This window comes from Drosophila guanche, unplaced genomic scaffold (genome assembly GCF_900245975.1).
Source record: "Drosophila guanche unplaced genomic scaffold, DGUA_6, whole genome shotgun sequence".
Lineage (NCBI taxonomy): Eukaryota > Metazoa > Arthropoda > Insecta > Diptera > Drosophilidae > Drosophila > Drosophila guanche.
Genome location: NW_022995748.1, coordinates 4,022,255 through 4,040,635, shown reverse-complemented (window position 1 = coordinate 4,040,635; position 18,381 = coordinate 4,022,255). Strand labels below are relative to the sequence as shown.

At 43.0% G+C, this 18,381-nt stretch overlaps 2 protein-coding genes across 2 annotated transcripts; both read left to right on the top strand.

Annotated features, from left to right (window-relative positions):
- The first annotated feature begins 10,044 nt into the window (after window positions 1-10,044).
- LOC117584260 lies at window positions 10,045-11,156 on the top strand. Its single transcript, XM_034273067.1, has 4 exons — window positions 10,045-10,554; window positions 10,617-10,682; window positions 10,749-10,927; window positions 10,991-11,156. The coding sequence occupies exons 1-3, from the start codon at window positions 10,110-10,112 to the stop codon at window positions 10,901-10,903; spliced, it is 666 nt and encodes a 221-aa protein (XP_034128958.1). The 5' UTR covers window positions 10,045-10,109; the 3' UTR covers window positions 10,904-10,927; window positions 10,991-11,156.
- Window positions 11,157-14,375: 3,219 nt separating this feature from the next.
- On the top strand, window positions 14,376-18,319 carry LOC117583934 (V-type proton ATPase catalytic subunit A). The gene is made up of 5 exons (XM_034272616.1): window positions 14,376-14,473; window positions 15,715-15,807; window positions 15,870-16,567; window positions 16,637-17,614; window positions 17,684-18,319. Exons 2-5 carry the CDS (start codon window positions 15,732-15,734, stop codon window positions 17,774-17,776), a joined length of 1,845 nt encoding a protein of 614 aa, XP_034128507.1. The 5' UTR covers window positions 14,376-14,473; window positions 15,715-15,731; the 3' UTR covers window positions 17,777-18,319.
- The last annotated feature ends 62 nt before the right edge of the window (window positions 18,320-18,381 follow it).

Below are 18,381 nucleotides of genomic sequence, written 5' to 3'. Positions count from 1 at the left end.
TTTTATCCTTCTGAGCTGCTCGCTGCCTGATGCTGGATGCTCCTTCCACTGCTGCTGCTGCTGCTGCTGCTGCTGCTACTTCCACTGATGCTGCTGCCACGCCCGCTTATCGCCGTCTGCTGGTCTTGCCTAGAGCCGTTGCAGCTTTTTATCTAAGCTCTGCTCTTCCCTCTCTGGCCCAGTTTTGCGGCTGATTTGCCAACTTTTCTGTCCGTTTTTTGTTCGCTTTTCTTTCCTTATTTGGTTTTTGCTGCTGTGTATTTCTTTTATGGAGGGTACACGGATACAATGGGTATGTTGCCTGCATCGAGGACCTATTTCAAGATTTTTGGATAAAATAATAGCAGGTTCCATTAAATCAGCACCAGATTCCATTGAAGTCCTTTCATTATCTGATTTTAATTTACAGTATTTTAGACTTTATTTATATGATTAAGTCTGGAGCACTGTAAGTCTGAAATTGCATAATTTACGAGGTACTTGCTAGTCGCCATTGATGGCTCCATCATTCTTATTAGTTTTTTTTTCTTAAATTTGGTTTCTGTTTCTCTTGTTTTTGTGCCTTTTGTTTTTCCTCTAAGTGCATAACGTTGTTCGCAACTGCATACAAAAACCCTTCGAACTGGCCAACTTCTTGCGGTTTGGGAGGTTTTTTTCTTCTTGTCGTTCGATCGAGTGCTGCTGTTGCTGTTGGCCAAAACAAGCGACTTTTGTTACGTGGCCCATTGCAAAACCGAACCAATTTCCACTTGCCCAGTTGTTGGCGCCGAGGACCGACACAAATACTCAAGTGGAACAGTGGATTCGATTGACTTGCAAACGCTTAAATTTTGCCATTGACGAATGATGGATTTGGGGGGTGCTTTTGGCTATTCTTATCAATCATCCTTGCTTGCTTGTTTGATTTCAAACTTAATTAATAATTTATTGGCCACTTGTGAGTGTCTTGTATTTGGTTGATTGATAACAACACAACGGACTCGACCACAAAACGCTTCAGAGATATGGAAATGAATGTGGATGTGCATGACCACATTGGTGGTCAGTGGGAAGAGGCAATCAAGTGTAAGAAATGTATTTTACCCTCGTTTGACATTCAATGTAACACACACATATCCGATACACCGCTTGTCCTTTAGGATGGCTTTAAAGGGAGACCTTTTTAGCTGATACTTTTGTAAACTTTTTACCAACTTGGCTCTACTTTTTGAATCATAATTATGAGTTCCTTTTACATTACCTAATTTACTTCTTTGTAAGCGTCTTTATCGTTATGGATCTGATGACCCTTCGCACTCTTATTTAGACCCAACTTTGAGCCAGCTCATTGTTACCCTAATTTGCCTTTAACCCTCATAATTTCACTTCTTTATTGTGTACTGACCTCAACTTAACGTTTAGTTTACTTGGCTTTATTGCACATTCTGTTAACTTGCTTCAATCCGCCTGAGGTTGCTCTGGTTGGAACTTTAATAAATTTGTTTAAATATCAGTTAGCCATAGTCTTTAATTCATTAACTCAATGATCAATCACTTGCATTTTATCCTGCTTCTTCCTTCCTGACTAGGAAAACCCAATGCATTCAGTGGAGAAACTCTAACAGGGCAGCACCGCTGTTAGCAGCCCAGGTTAACAGCCTGTTAATGCTTTCGTTTACAGCTTACTGTTAGCGAGAACTACTTATAATCGATCCACAACACAATGCTAATTCGTTTATGTGGGCATCGATGCTATAAGAAAGTTCCATTATCTATTCTGTGTTAGTAATCCCACATGATTCGTTTTCTTTTTTAATTACATCTATTACGTATTTATTTATATCTAAGTTATTCTCTTTTGATCTTCTTTTGCCACAATTTATTATTCATTTAACCAGTCGCCTGTCCTAGGACTTTGGCCTCTCTTTAAAACTTCTCTTTTCGGGCGGCGACTCACTGATCGGTGCTTGGATGTCACGTCGACACCTTTTGGTATTTATGCGCCCGATGCGTCGCCATAAAGTTCTTCAGGTGCCTTATAAATACACGACTTAAAGTTGCGTCTGTAAATTCTGTCGTCCTGCCAGCCAGCCAGCCAGCCAGGCCAACCTTTCTGCTTTAACCTGCACCTACTTCCTGGCCATCTCTTTCGCCATTTTCTCTCTCTCTCTCTCTTCCTCTTTCAATCTTGGGGCACAACCTGGGCGCAGGAAATGCATTTTAAATGTCGGCGGCGGCATAAATAAACCGTTAATGTTGTAATGGTGGAAAAATTCTTGGCGGCAGAGGAAGAGGAGCAGGAAGGGCGCTACCAATGCGTTGGCTTAATTTATGAGCCACGGCAACAGCAACAGCAAGAGCAGGAGAACGAACAGGACAACCCACAGGAGGACGAGAGGAATTTCATTCGATTTCGCATTTCGTTTCGATTCGATTTTGGGCGAAAACTCGCTCGCTGGCTCGCTGGCTCCCTGGCAAAAGTTTGACAGCCACTTGGCACCTTCGGAACTTTTTTCCCCTGCTCTAGACCAATGCCCGACAATCCCCTCCGTGCCTTTGGCAGCGCCATCTCTCCTGCTTTTTATCCGCTCCCCAAACTGTCCCCAGCTCCCCGGCTGCTTTCACATTCACACAAAGTTCAGTAGTTGGCCAAAAGTCACTTGCCATGCATATAAATTGTCAGCCATTAAATTTGCATTGACATTTTGGCCGTGTTTTTTAACCCCACACCACCCCAACCCACCCATCGCATTCCCAGCCCCCGCCCCTATCTACCGCCATGCTCAGGGTTTTAGCCGGGTGATTTATCTATGCACTCTTTGATTGCACGGAGCAGCGAGCATCGGGGGCAAATTCTCGACGACTCGACGAGTTTTGTTTGCCATGTTTTGCTGCTTGTTTTTATTGAATTTCCTGAATTAATTTGCCAACATCAGGCAGGATATACATACATATAAAAAAACAAGAGGGGCGGAAAGTTTTCAGCAAACTGAAGTCTTGTATACTCTGACAGGAGCGATCGTTGGCAGGACAAGGAAATAGTTGGACTCAGTTAGCAATTATTAATATTACGAAGAGAATTTTCAGCTTGAATATCTGCAATATTCTGCATTATCTGTGAAAATTATAATACCCTCTCTTTAAGGGTATAGAAAAAACTATTCAAATGGATAACAGAGAGAGAGAGAGAGCTAGGGTGACTAGAAAAAAGTCTGCGGAACGTTGATTAAACTTGGCTTGGCATTGACATGAGTCGAGAAGCTGCATCCAGTTCAGTCCACTCCACTCCACTCCACTCTGGGGCGGGTCCACTCTCCACAGATTCAATCCGTTGCGAATATCTTTTCAGCTTGGTCCGACAATTAGCCTAATACCCAAGGACCTCGTGGCGTCCTCGTCGCTGGCTTTTAGCCTTATTGAGTCAGCCACCCACCGACCATGTGTCCCAATCATAATCAAAAAAGGGTCCGCCCCATTCCCTTGCCAACCTTCGAAAGAGGAATCTTCTTCTACTTTTTTCTTTGGGATTTATGTAATCACGTTTGGGCCGGGCAGGGAGCAAAGGTGATTGACTAAAGGCTTAATTGTGGCTCCCTTCCTGTGGCATGGGGAGAGTGTGTTGTGTGGTTTGCCCCATGAAAAGAAATCTCAAAATCTTCTCCAGGTAATCATTTAATTTGGCTGGACATTTCTTGGTCATTCAGTCATTCATTGGGTGGGCAAAGAACATTCACCTTAATCTGCGATTGGTGGGTTTCTTTTTTGTGGCATGTACTCGTAGATACACAGAATAGATGGCAGAAAAGTTAGATTGGATCAGGTGAACGAGCAGGAGGAAATAATAATATGGTAAAACTAAAAGTGCAATCATTGAATGAACAGGTTTTTCCATAATTATAATTAATAGTTATTCGTGGCAGCAGCTGTAACAGAGCGACAGATCTGTGAACATCCCGTGTTAACAGCCTGTTACCACTCTACCTTAACAGCCTGTTGCCGCTCTCGTTTACAGAGCACTGTTAGCGCTAGCTGACAGCGCTCTCACGATCCACACGTTAGGTAAACGGCTCTAGCGTGTACATGTGCTATTATTATGGACCAAGAAGTTTCTTTTATGCTCAGATTTATTTTGTAAGCAAAATTGACAAATCCAAATTTATTCTTATCTTTATCTGAAAGGAGCCATCCACTCTTCCCATGTACATGATCGAAAACACAAGCATAATCTGAAGACATAACCGCATTCAAGAATTTACCCCCCAAGACTAAGACAAGTCCCTATTATAGTTATCTTTAAATTAGCCAGTGAAAGCTCAAACCATTCATGCGGCTGCTTAATAAGAGATTACATGAGCCAGAGGCAGGGTTCTGTAGAGGGAGAGAAAGAGCACCCACCCACCCACACACATGTAGATTAAAGAAAACATAATTAGAAGGAAAATCTGAGGCATCTTTGGCAACAGGATCAAAGCTCAATTGGCTGCCCTACACCTGCATTGTTCTAATTGCCAAAAGGTAAGTGAAATATGAATATGCCACAGACACATTGGGCGATGGAAGGGCAGAGGGGTAACGTTGTAGGCCAACCCGTCCGTGTCAAAGGTTAATTACGCATACTGCAGGTCGTGCTGCTTGCCTAGTCGACATCCTGTCCCTGCCTGCACAGAGGCACAGATTTGCAAGCTTTACCCTTGTTGGAAGCCTGTCTGTGCGTGCGTACATGTGTGTCTTTGTTTGTTTGCTTAAGCCATTTCCGGTTCGATTATAGCCAAAATCTTGTCCATTTTCTAGCCTAACCAAACAAACGGAAACTGGCTTAGTCGGACTGTGGGAGTCCCAGCAGCAGCAGCAGCCAGAGCCAAAGCAGAAACAGGAGAACGATGCTGCAAGGACAACCAGCTTTGTTTTGTTTCATATGCTAATCCTTCAGACCAGCGTCATAAATCATTCTTACCCAACTGGAGAATAGGTGCGGCCCAAGCAGAGCGAGAGAGAGAGACCAAGGTCTGGGTAGAAAATCGAGGTCGGGGTTAAGCAAAGTTCGTCTGGGCCTAAAAGCATTTTTCTTCTTTTTGTTCTCTTCTGAAAACGGGTATTGAGAGATGTAAGAGATGTTTGAGAAGTTTCTGAGAGTACGATCGTGCTATAAACAAATTTCTGTTTAATTGAATATATTTTTTGTTGAATTTTTCACATTTTTTCTTATTAAATAGCTTCTAGCTATATATATTTATCACACAAATCAGAGTATTCCCAGATTCGACACTCGGATTCCCACCTTTCAATCTCGTGTCTTTTCTTTCGAGCTGCCCCCATCGTGTCCAGGGATGAGTTACGCTGCAATCTGTTTTGAGAGAGTTGTGGGGTTTGCGGGTGCGCCATCCCATGGGTATTCCTGGGATCCTGGCAACTGCAGTGCCACAAACAACAAAGACCCATAACAACGGCATGAATATAACAAAAGCTCCAGAGCCAGCCCAGGAATTCAGTCGAAGGAGCTTCATCTTCAACTATCCCAACATGAGCAATCCCTACAAAAAAAAAGCCCCACAACACAACAGAACAGAGAAAAAAAGGGGAAAGTTTAGCTCTGTCCTGGTCCCTGGCTGTGGTTCTGGTGCTGGTGCTGGTGGTGGTGCTGGTTCTGTTTTGTGTTTCTGTTTCTGGGTGAGTTGCAGCTTGCAAGGTGAGCAGTCAACAGCTCAAATTCCCGCAACCTCACAGCTCTGCCTCTCGCTTTCCTCTGTGGGTTTTCCTTATTGTTTTTGGAAAATTGCCTCAACAACAAAACAGCAAGCAGCAAGCAGCCAGCAGCAACAACAACAATCCCACATGGCCACTGGGCAAATGCATTAACGAAAGTGGTTGAGAGTGCAGAGCTTCAAGAGGGGTTCCAGCAGTGCCATGAGGATGCAGGAGAGCCTGGTGTATCAGCACTAAAAGATCATAATTCACATAAGTCGACTAATAATTCAGTTAAGTTGAAATGCAACGCAATACACAAGTTGCACAGTTGCCCCACCACCCGCAGAGGGGAGAATGGGTTGCAGCATGAGGTCATGGAGTGGCAGCAGCACCATGGCCACACACTCGCACACACGCATGGGAGTCATTCGTTGGGGGCAGAGCGATGCCAATTTGGGTTTTTGGTTCATGCTGCAACTTGTTTGCTAGAACTAAGTTTAAAACTTCCTTTGCTTTGCACTTGGAATAAATAGATTAGTTTGTGGCAGTGGCAAATTCTTGAATGTTTTCCTACACATATTTATTTTGCAAGTGAAAATGAATTTCGATTAAACATCATATATCCAATGCGGCTTCAATTTGTAGCTGACTAAATGCACGCAAGTAAATACCATAATCGCATTTGGGCTCAAGGTAATGAATAATAAATGCGTTTCGTTCACTCCATTAAAATATAGGTGTTGAATTACATGTTAAACAAAGACTTTAATTAAATAAGCCACAAGGTGCTGGAGTAGTGCTGAATGAGTTATAAATACAGAGAGTTTCCAGCAGATTGAAACACAGTAAGCAAGAGCACTGTACCCATAAATAGTTATATCTCTACTACCCATAACTACCATGCCAAGACAAGAACCATTAGTCTTCCCTAATGTCATGTTACCTTAATCTGCTTACCTTACCCAGTGCACCCACCAGTATTTGCTTTCACTCTGTCTCTCCCTTAAGTCTGAAATATGTAGCCACTGCAACAGTTTTTAAGGATTTTCAATGTTCTTGCAAATTAGTTTAATCCGCTCTCTTCTCTTATTTCTGCATTCGTACTCCTATCTCTCTGTGTGTGTGTGTGTGTGCGTGTGTTTTTCTGTGGCATGTGTGTGAAGAAGTTTATTGTTTACGAATACCAAAAATCTCCCTACTGCTGGAGCTGGAGCTTTACAGAAGCTTGCTCTTCGGTTAGCCTCTGCCTCTCTCTCTCTCTCTGCTTCTGTCTCCGCCTCTTTCTCTGTTATTCTAGTGCTGTCGTTTCATACGAGCTTTTGCTTTTGCTGGCACAAAGTTGTTCTAATATTTGTATGTAAATTATTTGTAAGGCACAAAATGTTCTTCGAGCTCATTATTTGAAGGAATTTCTTTTTGATCAGTAAGAACAATTTTCGGAAACATACATTTAAGTCACATTACAAACAAAAAACACAGCCAAATGTCAAATTTATTGTATCGTGGCTGGTCAAATGGTGACTTCAAATGTACAAAATTAGCAGGAAAATGTATACATATTTATTCAAGCTAAAATTTATACATTGAATGTTTTCTATAAATGAATCGAGATAAAGCATTGAAATGCAATTTATCACGATTTTTCTGGCTAAATCTTTTACAAAATCTAAAATAAAATATTAAATATTTGATTGTTTCGAAATTCAAAGTTATTGGTATATATATAATCATTACCTCGTTGCTTTCTAGCAAACATTCAATGATTAAATGTTACCCTGACCATTGTAAATTTTGCTTTAAGTTATGTCGCCCCAAGCACAGACCCTGGAGGAATGCACCTCCCTCGCGCTGGTTCAAACTTGTGCTTTTCGGGGATGTTGGGACTGGCCGGGTGTAGAGAGTGTCGCAATATCGCGGGATGGTGTAGTGGAGCCATTGGGGCATCTGCTTGGGGGCAATTAGGACAGCTCGTAAATATGCCACAGCGCGCTCGGATGCATCAATGAATGTGTCAATGATTAGGCTATGGCCGGCACAAAGGATGCCCGGACCAATGATGGCGCAAATCGAAATGTTGCACTTAAAGGGGGCCATGGCGGAGCTAATGCAACTGCAGTGTAATGAAGGGAGCCGGGAGTCGGAGGGGAGGGCTGACTGCAGGCCATAATCAAGCGAATGGAAGCCGAGGACGACACACACAGTCACAGCAAAGAGAATACATACAGTTGGGGGGGGGGGCCCATTGCAGTCAATTTATTGTGACCAATATAACGCCCGAACAGAGACTCCCAGGGATAGCTGGAGGATGCCGCCTCCTGTTGAAGGGGAGGATGGGTGGGGTGTGGGGGCACTGGGTGCATGTAAATTGAAAATTATGGCAATGCGCAACAAGATTAGCCAATGGCAATGGCGGTGCTGCTGTTCCTGCTGCTGATGGTGGCACCGTAACCACACTCCCACCATACAAATACCCGTATATAGTACACACTGTAACCAGACCCAAATGAATTTATTGAGATAGAGAGAAAGATATGGCAGAGAGAGAGAGAGAGAGAGAGAGAGAGAGCGGGAGCGGGAGGACACCGCGAGAGTTTCAAAAACATAAACTAAATGAATGCCCATGGCAGACAAATGAAGTTATGACTTAATGTATACAGCAGGGGGAGAGAGAGAAAGAGAGTCCAAAAATATCTCCCAACAAAAATAAAGTTATACGAAATATGGAGATTCCATACGGGGGGAAGGGAACTTTGGTAAAACTCCAAAAGCAAGTTCAAACTTTATTCAAATTTGATTCGATGCTAAATGGAACAAAATTCAATGAGTGTACCCACCCCGCCGCAGGCAGACACTTTTGGGAACACAATTGCTGACCATTGAATCGAAACGAGTATACGATGCGATTCCGTTCGATTTCTATGGCATGTGGCGCTTCCAAAACAAATAACAAACATTTTTTGAATGAAAAAATGTCAACGGTGAAGAAAGATACAGTTTATTAGTGTGAAAAGCTATAATCAATGAGTTATATTTATTTAGAAAATATTCTGCAATTGCTGAAAGTGCTGAAACAAAACGAGAGAAGGTTTGTCCAATTTATACTAAGTACCAACTCAATTGGTTGGAAAATCCTAATAGTCAAGCCCATACATTGCGCGATTAGTGGAAGGCCAAAAGGTGAAATTTCTTAACAAAGAAATAAAATATTTACAAACATTATTACACTGCAACTGCATGCCATAATTGTTATTCGATCATGAGATACCTAAATATCTTCTAGTATCAAGCGGGAAAACCATTATTTAACTGGATATAGATCCCGAAGTCGGTAGTTGCATTTGCAGCATCGTCGGACTCTCGGGAATAGAGTACTCTGCCCCACAAGATACATTTTATAGCGTAAGTTTGCCTAGTACCCTATCAACCTACATTCATATCAAGTTGGTGCATTGCAACACAGAATATCCATTTATGTAAAAATTTCCTTGAGCTGACAAAATTCCCTTGTAAATTGAACAAAGAAGTTTTTATAATTTGTGACACACATATTAATCTGTAGTTCGAATCGACATGGAAAAGATTTTAACCACTACACAAACACACACACACACACACACACACAAACACACCATCATTATTGGTGTGGGAGGGAAAACATATCTTAGCTTTCGATGTGTCAAATTCATTCCACTCTAGCGCGCTGCAGTCGTCGGATCCAGCTGATGCTTCTGTTCGGCTCCTTCACTTGAGTATTTTTCTGCGCCATTTTGACACAGAATCCGGAAAGAATTCACCCTCCAATCCTTACATCTCTCACACATCTGCAGTCTGCCGTCGGCAACATATATACTCATGCTCGTAGCCCAGCCCCTACAATTTTCCACTCCCTGCCACAGTGAATTGCAGCCAAGTTTTCCTGCTGCATGCACGGGTGGCAGGAGGGGCTGCCTTATTATGCAAATGTCTCGACTGTGAGGGCCTCGAGATGCGCTCGCATGCCAACGTCATCGATTTATAAGTTATGCAAAAAGCGAGAGCCAGAGCTAGCCCACTCCTCCGCTCCGCTCTGTATCTTTCATGCCATCAACAATCCAAGAGGCGACTCTTTGACTCTGTTTGACTACTTTGTAAGCAATGGTTTACTGTTGTAGTTGCCACTTTTGCTGACTTCAATCAGAAGATTTAGCAACATCAATCTGAGCCCTGCCTGAGGTTCAGGTGGTGTGAGGTTGTGCTTACCCGAGTTGCTGCACTTACTGCCCCCAACGTTTCCAATTAGAGTTATCCGGGAGGTGCTTCGATGCTAAGTTCTACAAAGAGCAAATAAATATTAAATATCACTTTCGTTTTGGACCTAAGCATGCATTGACTTTTATACCTAATAAACTTCATCATTACATTGCAAACATACAAAAAACTTCCAAACAAACGCACAACAAGCTAAAATGAGTTTTATACACAAACTCTTTAGCTATTTTTCTGGTTCGAAAAGCCAGGAGAATCGCGTTCGGCTCTCACCAAGTACACTTCAGCACGAGAGGGATCGGTTCTTACGTCAAATTGCTTCGCCGCGGCCATTGCAAAATTTACGCAATGATTTACGTCTGACTGCCCTGGAGAAGGCCGGAAGAGATCGTCTAACCCTGAAGCAGTCTTCGGCGCTGATAAAAAAAGCTAATTATTTGTGGAAAAATATGTCGGAAGACGGAAAGTTCAAGTATTACGAACTGGCTAGAAACTCTGAAGCAACACACATACCTGCGCTGACACTGCAAAAACTCGCTCGCCAAAATCTTCCCGCGGCACAACCGAGAAGATCCCGCCGTGTACAAACCATGGCAGAGAAAAGACTTACGACTGTGGCGCCCCGCATGACTAGTAACAATTATGGTAAGTATTCATTCAAGTCTTTCCAATCAAACAATCGTCTCATGGATTGCTTCAACCATCAGACCAGGCTGCCGAAATAATTCCGAATGATCAGCAATCACCCGCCACGATTAGTAGCATTGTTGGGGGTAAGTACTTAAGTACATTTACCCATCCAAAAAGTATTGTCTTATTATAATTTATTCCACCATTAGACCAAGTCATTAGACAACAAGCGGATAAGCGCAAGCATGGCGATGGGTTAGACTCCGAGTCTGAAACTTTGACAACTCGGACCTCACTGAACGGTGCCCTAATCAAAACGATTGAATCACTAGCTCCCGACCAAAAACGTTCTCGAAGAGATTAAATGGGCTGTAATTTTGTAACAGAGGTATATAATGTTAGAGATTATTCATCAATCAACTATTTTGTAAGCAAATTTTTCCACCATTAGATCAGCAAAAGCGACCAAGGACCAACCACAAATCAAACAGAAAAATTTGTAAATTCAATAGTCAAATATTTTTGGCCCATATTATTTCTAGATGCATACAATAGTCATGAACCCATTAGTCAAAACTATATCCCATATCCAAGCCCATAATAAACCAAATTAAAAAATATTTTATAAATCAAATAATTTTGTATTATATTGGATTATATTCACTTATTTATATGTGCAATATTGTGTGTATTTTAGTTGTTTTATTGTGCGAATAGATCCCAAGTGAATGTACATTCTAAAGATAGTATTAAACCGATTATATAGGTCACTTCGGTAATTTATGATTTGAATTAAGGGACCTGCCAAGGCAGTGTTATGCCGCTACAATTGACTAATTTAAAGATATGCCATTATGTCATATTTATTACAAATTATTACATTTATTTCACTATCCGAAACGATTAACTTATAAAAAGCCAGAGGGCATTCTTAGTTTCGACCTGATCTGACCTTTATCCTCGTTCTTTGTCCATTCGTCCTGCTCTGCCCCACTGATTGCTTCCAAGCTGAAAAAAAGAGCGGAAAAACTCGAAACGTTACTAGAACAGCAGCAGCAGGAAAGCAGGAGAGCAGGGTAACGGAATGGATGGCAGCAAAAAAATGTAAATCATTGGGTAAATATCTTTTTACAATGCGAATTGTAATCAAAGTTTTTTCAGGCGCAGCCTCATCTGCAACGGCGGACCATCAGCGAAGTGTGTTCGATTTGTTATTGAATATCCAAAAAAGAGAATAAAATAACATTTTGCAGAATTCTTAAAACCCTATCCGGTTTATGGGGCAACCCTCGCTCGGGCAATTAACATGAATTGATTAATTGAAAATTTCATTTCAGTGCATTTAAATGGTAAACTAATAGCTTGTTTAATTAATTAATTGGAATTTTCATTTGTAGCATTTAACGATTTTACAACATACAATTTCAAGGAATTAAGCGTAAAAATACAATTTATTCAGTTATAATTGAACAAAATAAATAAGTATTGATTATAAGTGCATTCGCTTTGCATACAATATTATGTTGCTTTTTTATTACATTCAGCACAAGAAATTGTTGGAGACAATGTTACCATCATATTTAAAATGAATTTCTGTTAATGATACATTTTGGTGAATGAGTGTAGCTTTCCTTCCTTATGCGTAGTTCTTGTAGTAAAAGGGCAAAAAGCGATCAAAGAGGAGCGAGGCATGCATTCCTCAGTTCCTCCGACCTCACAGTTCGGTTTTGTTTATTTTTTTTTGTATTTTTTGCTTGTTTTGGGTTTTTGATCATCACCACACCCATGACGAAGAACGTGGCGCTTCGTCGTCATAGGATGATGTGGGGAATCACATTCTTGGATTGGCAAATTCCAACTTTCCCCGGTATTGACCGGGAAAGCCATTTATTTTTGCTATCCGAGGGGATAGTGGCTGTTAGTGGGATCGTCTGATCGCGCACTGTATTTGGGCGTGTGCACTAAACCATGTTTAGTCGCAGCACAAGATGTCGTCGGACAAACCTTTCTTTTTTAAGCGTTTTCCTTGGACCAATTCACAACGTAAAGCACTTCTAAAACCATGCATTCGCCGTTTCACGTATATGTTTTCAAACATTATCGCAATTCTCTGATTTTTGACAATTTGAAGACAATTCTTCCTCTTCCATCCGTCGTTTGTTTTTGCCACAATTAGTCAGGGATGTGGCCAACCCTTTAGAACTGTGAGGCGCCGACCGCCTTTGGAAGCAGCCAGCCAGCGCTATTTATATTCACTTTCTTGAGAATAAGTGCTTGGGAATTATAAGGGCGAACAAAGCAGTAGAAAACGGAGAGAGCAAGCCGCTTGTTGCAAGTGCCACAATTGGTGGTGGCTGTGATTTGTTTGTGCTCTACTTGATCAGAGAGCGCTGCGCTGCTGAGAGAGAATATGTGGTTGCAATTCGGCTCTTGCTCTGAGCCAATATACCGGTTAAGCAAGCAGTAGATGTGCATTTAACAATAATCTGAATATCTGACATTGTTTTTAAACATCCCTTAAAGGAATTATTTTATTCCATGTATGAAAAAGAAAAAAAAAAGAAGATAAGCTTAGAAAATATTCCACACTTGTTGCTTGTCCCAATCAGGGTTCGAACCAACAGCATTTTGTTTTTATACGCTTTATACGAGGCCGCTCATTTGTTTGCGCTGTGTTTATGAATCACTAGGAAAAAATATTCACAAAAGTGCACTTCTGAGACAAGGTCGAAAAAGGCAAAACAATTAAATGTAAAAAAAAGACATTTCCATGTAACTCTTCTTCTCTTATTTAATTGAACCGTGGCTAATCAACAATATAGGTCTATAACTTAAAAACCTATTAAAATAAGCAGGGGTACACTTTTGAGGTAACTGCGAAAACCGCATCTGTAGTTGTCCCGTGTGAATCGCTTGGTTTCTTGCAAAAGTCTCAAAAACGAATGGTCTCTCCAAAATGTAACACCACACAAGACGTCAAGAGGTGTATCATAATGGTAAAATAATTTATTAATGGTAATGGTTAATGGTAATCCTTCCTCTTTTAACCGTTCTACCGCTTGCAATGCGTACAAACGTTCAGCAGTTGCCCATATGTACTTACATATGTATGTATGTACACATGTACATACAAAAATGCATACATACTTGTGTACATATTTTATGTTTTTTTGTGGTCGAATTTTGTACAATTTATATTTTGTTTATTTCTGCTGAGTGGTGAGACGTAAACAATTTGCTTTAAATCTGAAATCTGAAAGTGTGTGTCTGCCAATATCTACCAATCTCCGCGTGTGCATCATCATGTGTATACTATCATAAATCAAATAGTTGCAGGTCACTTTTTTGTGTTTATGTGTTGTTTGATTAGTGATTATGGGTATTATACAAGAAAATTGTTTCCTTAAAAGAATTTAGAGAATACTCAGCACAATTACAAAATTGTTGTTAGTTTTATTTTCCGTATGTGATCATATGATTTCTGCAGAGCATTTGGATTTGTCGGCTAAGATAATAGATATTAACCAAAATAGAATAGAAGACAACATATGTACATATGTATGTATGTACATGCATGCGTGTACTTCTCATTCTTTATTATCAGCCCACGAAGTTCTTCAAGCTAGTGTGACCATGCTCAGACTCTCTCCAGCTCTCTCTCTTTTCGACGCTCACATGATTTGAGATCAGCGCTCACAAACTCGCACTCACAAGCTTTCGGTTTGAAAGCTCGCGATCATGATGACGCTACACAAGGTGGGTTTACTCAAACCGCGCTAGCTCTCTTTTCGGACCACCCTGCATAATTTCATCATGCGCGCTCTGCTCTAAACTTTTCGAAGTTCGAGCGTTGACGTTGCTCAGTCGGTTTCCATTTTTCAGTTCGAGCAGCACACACAACTCGTTCGCAAGGTGAACGTGAAGACACAGTAAAGTAAGCCCCCCCACCATCAGCCAGCAGGGAGAAGAAAAAACAGAACTCAGAGGAAAAAGAAAGCAAACGAAATATTAACTAAATGCGAGGTTTATTATGTTACAACGAAAGCCCGACTGATGCAAAAAAATTTTGCCTTGAAAAATCTCAGCTGAAAAAGTGACGAAGCAGAGCTGAAAGCAAACAGAAAAAACTTGCAGATATTCTCTGCATGTGTGTTAGATAATAAGTGCAGCGAAAAGAAGCCGAAAATGAAGTGCAAAGACAAGTGGAAATGCGGGAAATGGAAAAAGTGCGGTTTAAAGCTATAAGATAATATTGCGCGTGGAAAAATATTTTGCCTTGTCAGCTGACCCTCCCCTCGCGCGTGCTCAGCCACTGGCTGCGCCTCTGCCCCTCTCTGTCGCACTTCGGGTCTTGTGATCCATGTTAGCCCGCCCCACACATAGAGTTGGGTGGGAGTTACCAACATACACATAAAAGAGGGACAGATTGGTTGAATACGATCAAAAATTCAATATGGTGGTTTGACATTGCAGCGCAGTACGATCCACAAGTTGCGTTTTTTTTACCGACTTACTTTTTCCATTTGTCAGCTGACGCCAATGACAGTAGTCTTGTGATCAACGTCAAAGCCAATTGTCAAATATTCGAGCTCGAATGGAGAGAGGGAGAGCCGATGAGCGCGAGAGTTGTCAGAGAGTTGCGCTCTCTGATTTCACTCTTGCTCTCTCGCTCTCCAGATAAACGAAACCCGCATATAAATTCATATTCAAATGAAAATACTTTGAAACAACCATCAGTATAACAGATGCAGTTTGATTTTCAATTAGCGTGTGTTTTTCATTCCACAGTCGAGAGTTTTCACAGTTGGACAGCCGACTCTGAGAGCGGGTATTAAAAATATAATTTTCGAACTTGCGCAAAGCTCTGTCACGTGAAACGAAAGCTCTGCTCGAGCATAATTTTTTTTGTGGGAGGGAGTTACGCGTAGAAACGGAAAAAAAACTAAAAACACTTGTCGTTAAGTTGCAGATTAAGAACTACCTTAAATATAACCTGTAGAATTGCGTGAAAAAAAGTGTGTATTTTGGATTAAAATGTTACACGTTCCCCCTTCCCACTTGATTTTGTCAGCTGACAAAAGGGCCAGCCAGCCAGCCCACAATTAGTGATAAGAAATTTTCAATTTTATCTTTCGTTCAGCGCTTACAATGCATGTCTCTTTTTTTCAGTTGTAGAACCAAAATAAAGCAAAATGTCCAATCTGAAACGTTTCGATGAGGAGGAGCGTGAGTCCAAATATGGACGTGTCTTCGCTGTCTCGGGTCCTGGTAAGTAACCAGAAGAATTACACCTCCAGCCGATACCTAACCTCCTAACCTCCAATTCACAGTGGTTACCGCCGAGTGCATGTCCGGCTCTGCTATGTACGAGCTGGTGCGCGTCGGCTACTACGAGCTGGTGGGCGAGATCATCCGTCTGGAGGGTGACATGGCCACCATTCAGGTGTACGAGGAGACCTCCGGCGTGACTGTCGGCGATCCCGTGCTGCGCACAGGCAAGCCCCTGTCCGTTGAGCTGGGTCCCGGTATCATGGGCAGCATTTTCGACGGTATCCAGCGTCCGCTGAAGGACATTAACGAGCTGACCAACTCCATCTACATCCCCAAGGGTGTGAATGTGCCCGCCTTGTCGCGCACCACCGCCTGGGAGTTCAACCCCCTGAACGTGAAGGTCGGCTCCCACATCACCGGAGGTGATCTGTACGGTCTGGTGCATGAGAACACCCTCGTGAAGCACAAGATGATTGTCAACCCACGCGCCAAGGGCACAGTCCGCTACATTGCCCCCTCCGGCAACTACAAGGTCGATGATGTCGTGCTGGAGACAGAGTTCGATGGCGAGATCACCAAGCACACCATGTTGCAGGTGTGGCCCGTGCGTCAGCCCCGTCCCGTCACCGAGAAGCTGCCCGCCAACCATCCCCTGCTGACCGGACAGCGTGTCCTCGACTCGCTCTTCCCCTGCGTCCAGGGCGGTACCACCGCCATTCCCGGTGCCTTCGGTTGCGGCAAGACTGTCATCTCCCAGGTGAGCACAAAGAAATGCTCACTCCTCGAAGACCTTGCCTAATGTACTTTCTCCCCTTCATCCGCGTAGGCCCTGTCCAAGTACTCCAACTCTGATGTCATCATCTACGTCGGTTGCGGCGAGCGTGGTAACGAGATGTCTGAGGTACTGCGTGACTTCCCCGAGCTGTCCGTGGAGATCGATGGCGTCACCGAGTCCATCATGAAGCGTACCGCCCTGGTGGCCAACACCTCCAACATGCCTGTGGCTGCCCGTGAGGCCTCCATCTACACCGGCATCACCCTCTCCGAATACTTCCGTGACATGGGTTACAACGTCTCCATGATGGCTGACTCCACCTCCCGTTGGGCCGAGGCCTTGCGTGAGATTTCGGGTCGTCTGGCTGAGATGCCTGCCGATTCTGGCTACCCAGCCTACCTGGGTGCCCGTCTGGCCTCCTTCTACGAGCGTGCCGGTCGCATCAAGTGCCTGGGTAACCCCGAGCGTGAGGGCTCCGTGTCCATTGTCGGCGCTGTGTCGCCTCCTGGTGGTGACTTCTCCGATCCCGTGACCTCCGCCACTCTGGGTATCGTGCAGGTGTTCTGGGGTCTGGATAAGAAGTTGGCCCAGCGCAAGCATTTCCCCTCCATCAACTGGCTCATCTCCTACTCGAAGTACATGCGTGCCCTCGATGACTTCTATGACAAGAACTTCCCCGAATTCGTGCCCCTGCGTACCAAGGTCAAGGAGATCCTGCAGGAGGAGGAGGATCTGTCTGAAATCGTGCAGCTGGTCGGCAAAGCCTCTCTGGCCGAGACCGACAAGATCACACTGGAGGTGGCCAAGCTGCTGAAGGACGATTTCTTGCAGCAGAACTCCTACTCGTCGTACGATCGCTTCTGCCCCTTCTACAAGACCGTCGGCATGCTGAAGAACATCATCGACTTCTACGATCTGGCACGCCACTCTGTCGAGTCGACGGCCCAGTCCGAGAACAAGATCACCTGGAACGTTATCCGTGAGGCAATGGGCAACATTATGTACCAGCTGTCTTCCATGAAATTCAAGGTGAGTGCAGCCTAAGCGACTAAGGAATGAAATGAGTTTACTAATTGAACTCCCTCCCGTTTCGTTTAGGACCCCGTCAAGGATGGTGAGGCCAAGATCAAGGCTGACTTTGAGCAGCTGCACGAGGATCTGCAGCAGGCCTTCAGAAATCTGGAGGACTAGAGCGTGTTGGCCTTACTTTTACAATCTAATCTTATATTTGTTATATAGTTAACTTTTAAAATGAAAGCAGTCTAAAGACGTACCGTGCGTACCAGTTCCGTCAAAAAACAACAAAAGTCTACTGAAAAAAAGAGAAGAAGAACACCAACAATTCCGTGCTGCATTCAAAAGTTTACAAAAAAAGCAAAACAAAACAAAACAAAAACAAAAATCCATCAACGAAATTCCACTACTTTTCGATGCCTGCGAAGAGATGCAAAACATTCCGGCCTGCGGTTGATACTTCATCATCCAGAAATGCAACCCGCCAGGGGGTGGTACGCAGGGTCACGTCGCGTCCACCTGTAACGCCAACCAACTAACGAACGAACGTCCTTCAATGTACTTCCATTTACAAGCCCTGAATAAAAGACCCGCACAAACACGTAGTAAAGTGCCGAAGTAGTAAGCGGAGTGACCCCCACACACACACTGCACACCCACACACACACACAAAAGACACATATACAAATGCATGCATAAATAGTATTATTGTTTAATGAATGGAAATTCTTGTTTATTTGTGAAAAGTCATGTTTTCTTCCCCTGTTTGTTTGTTTGTTAAA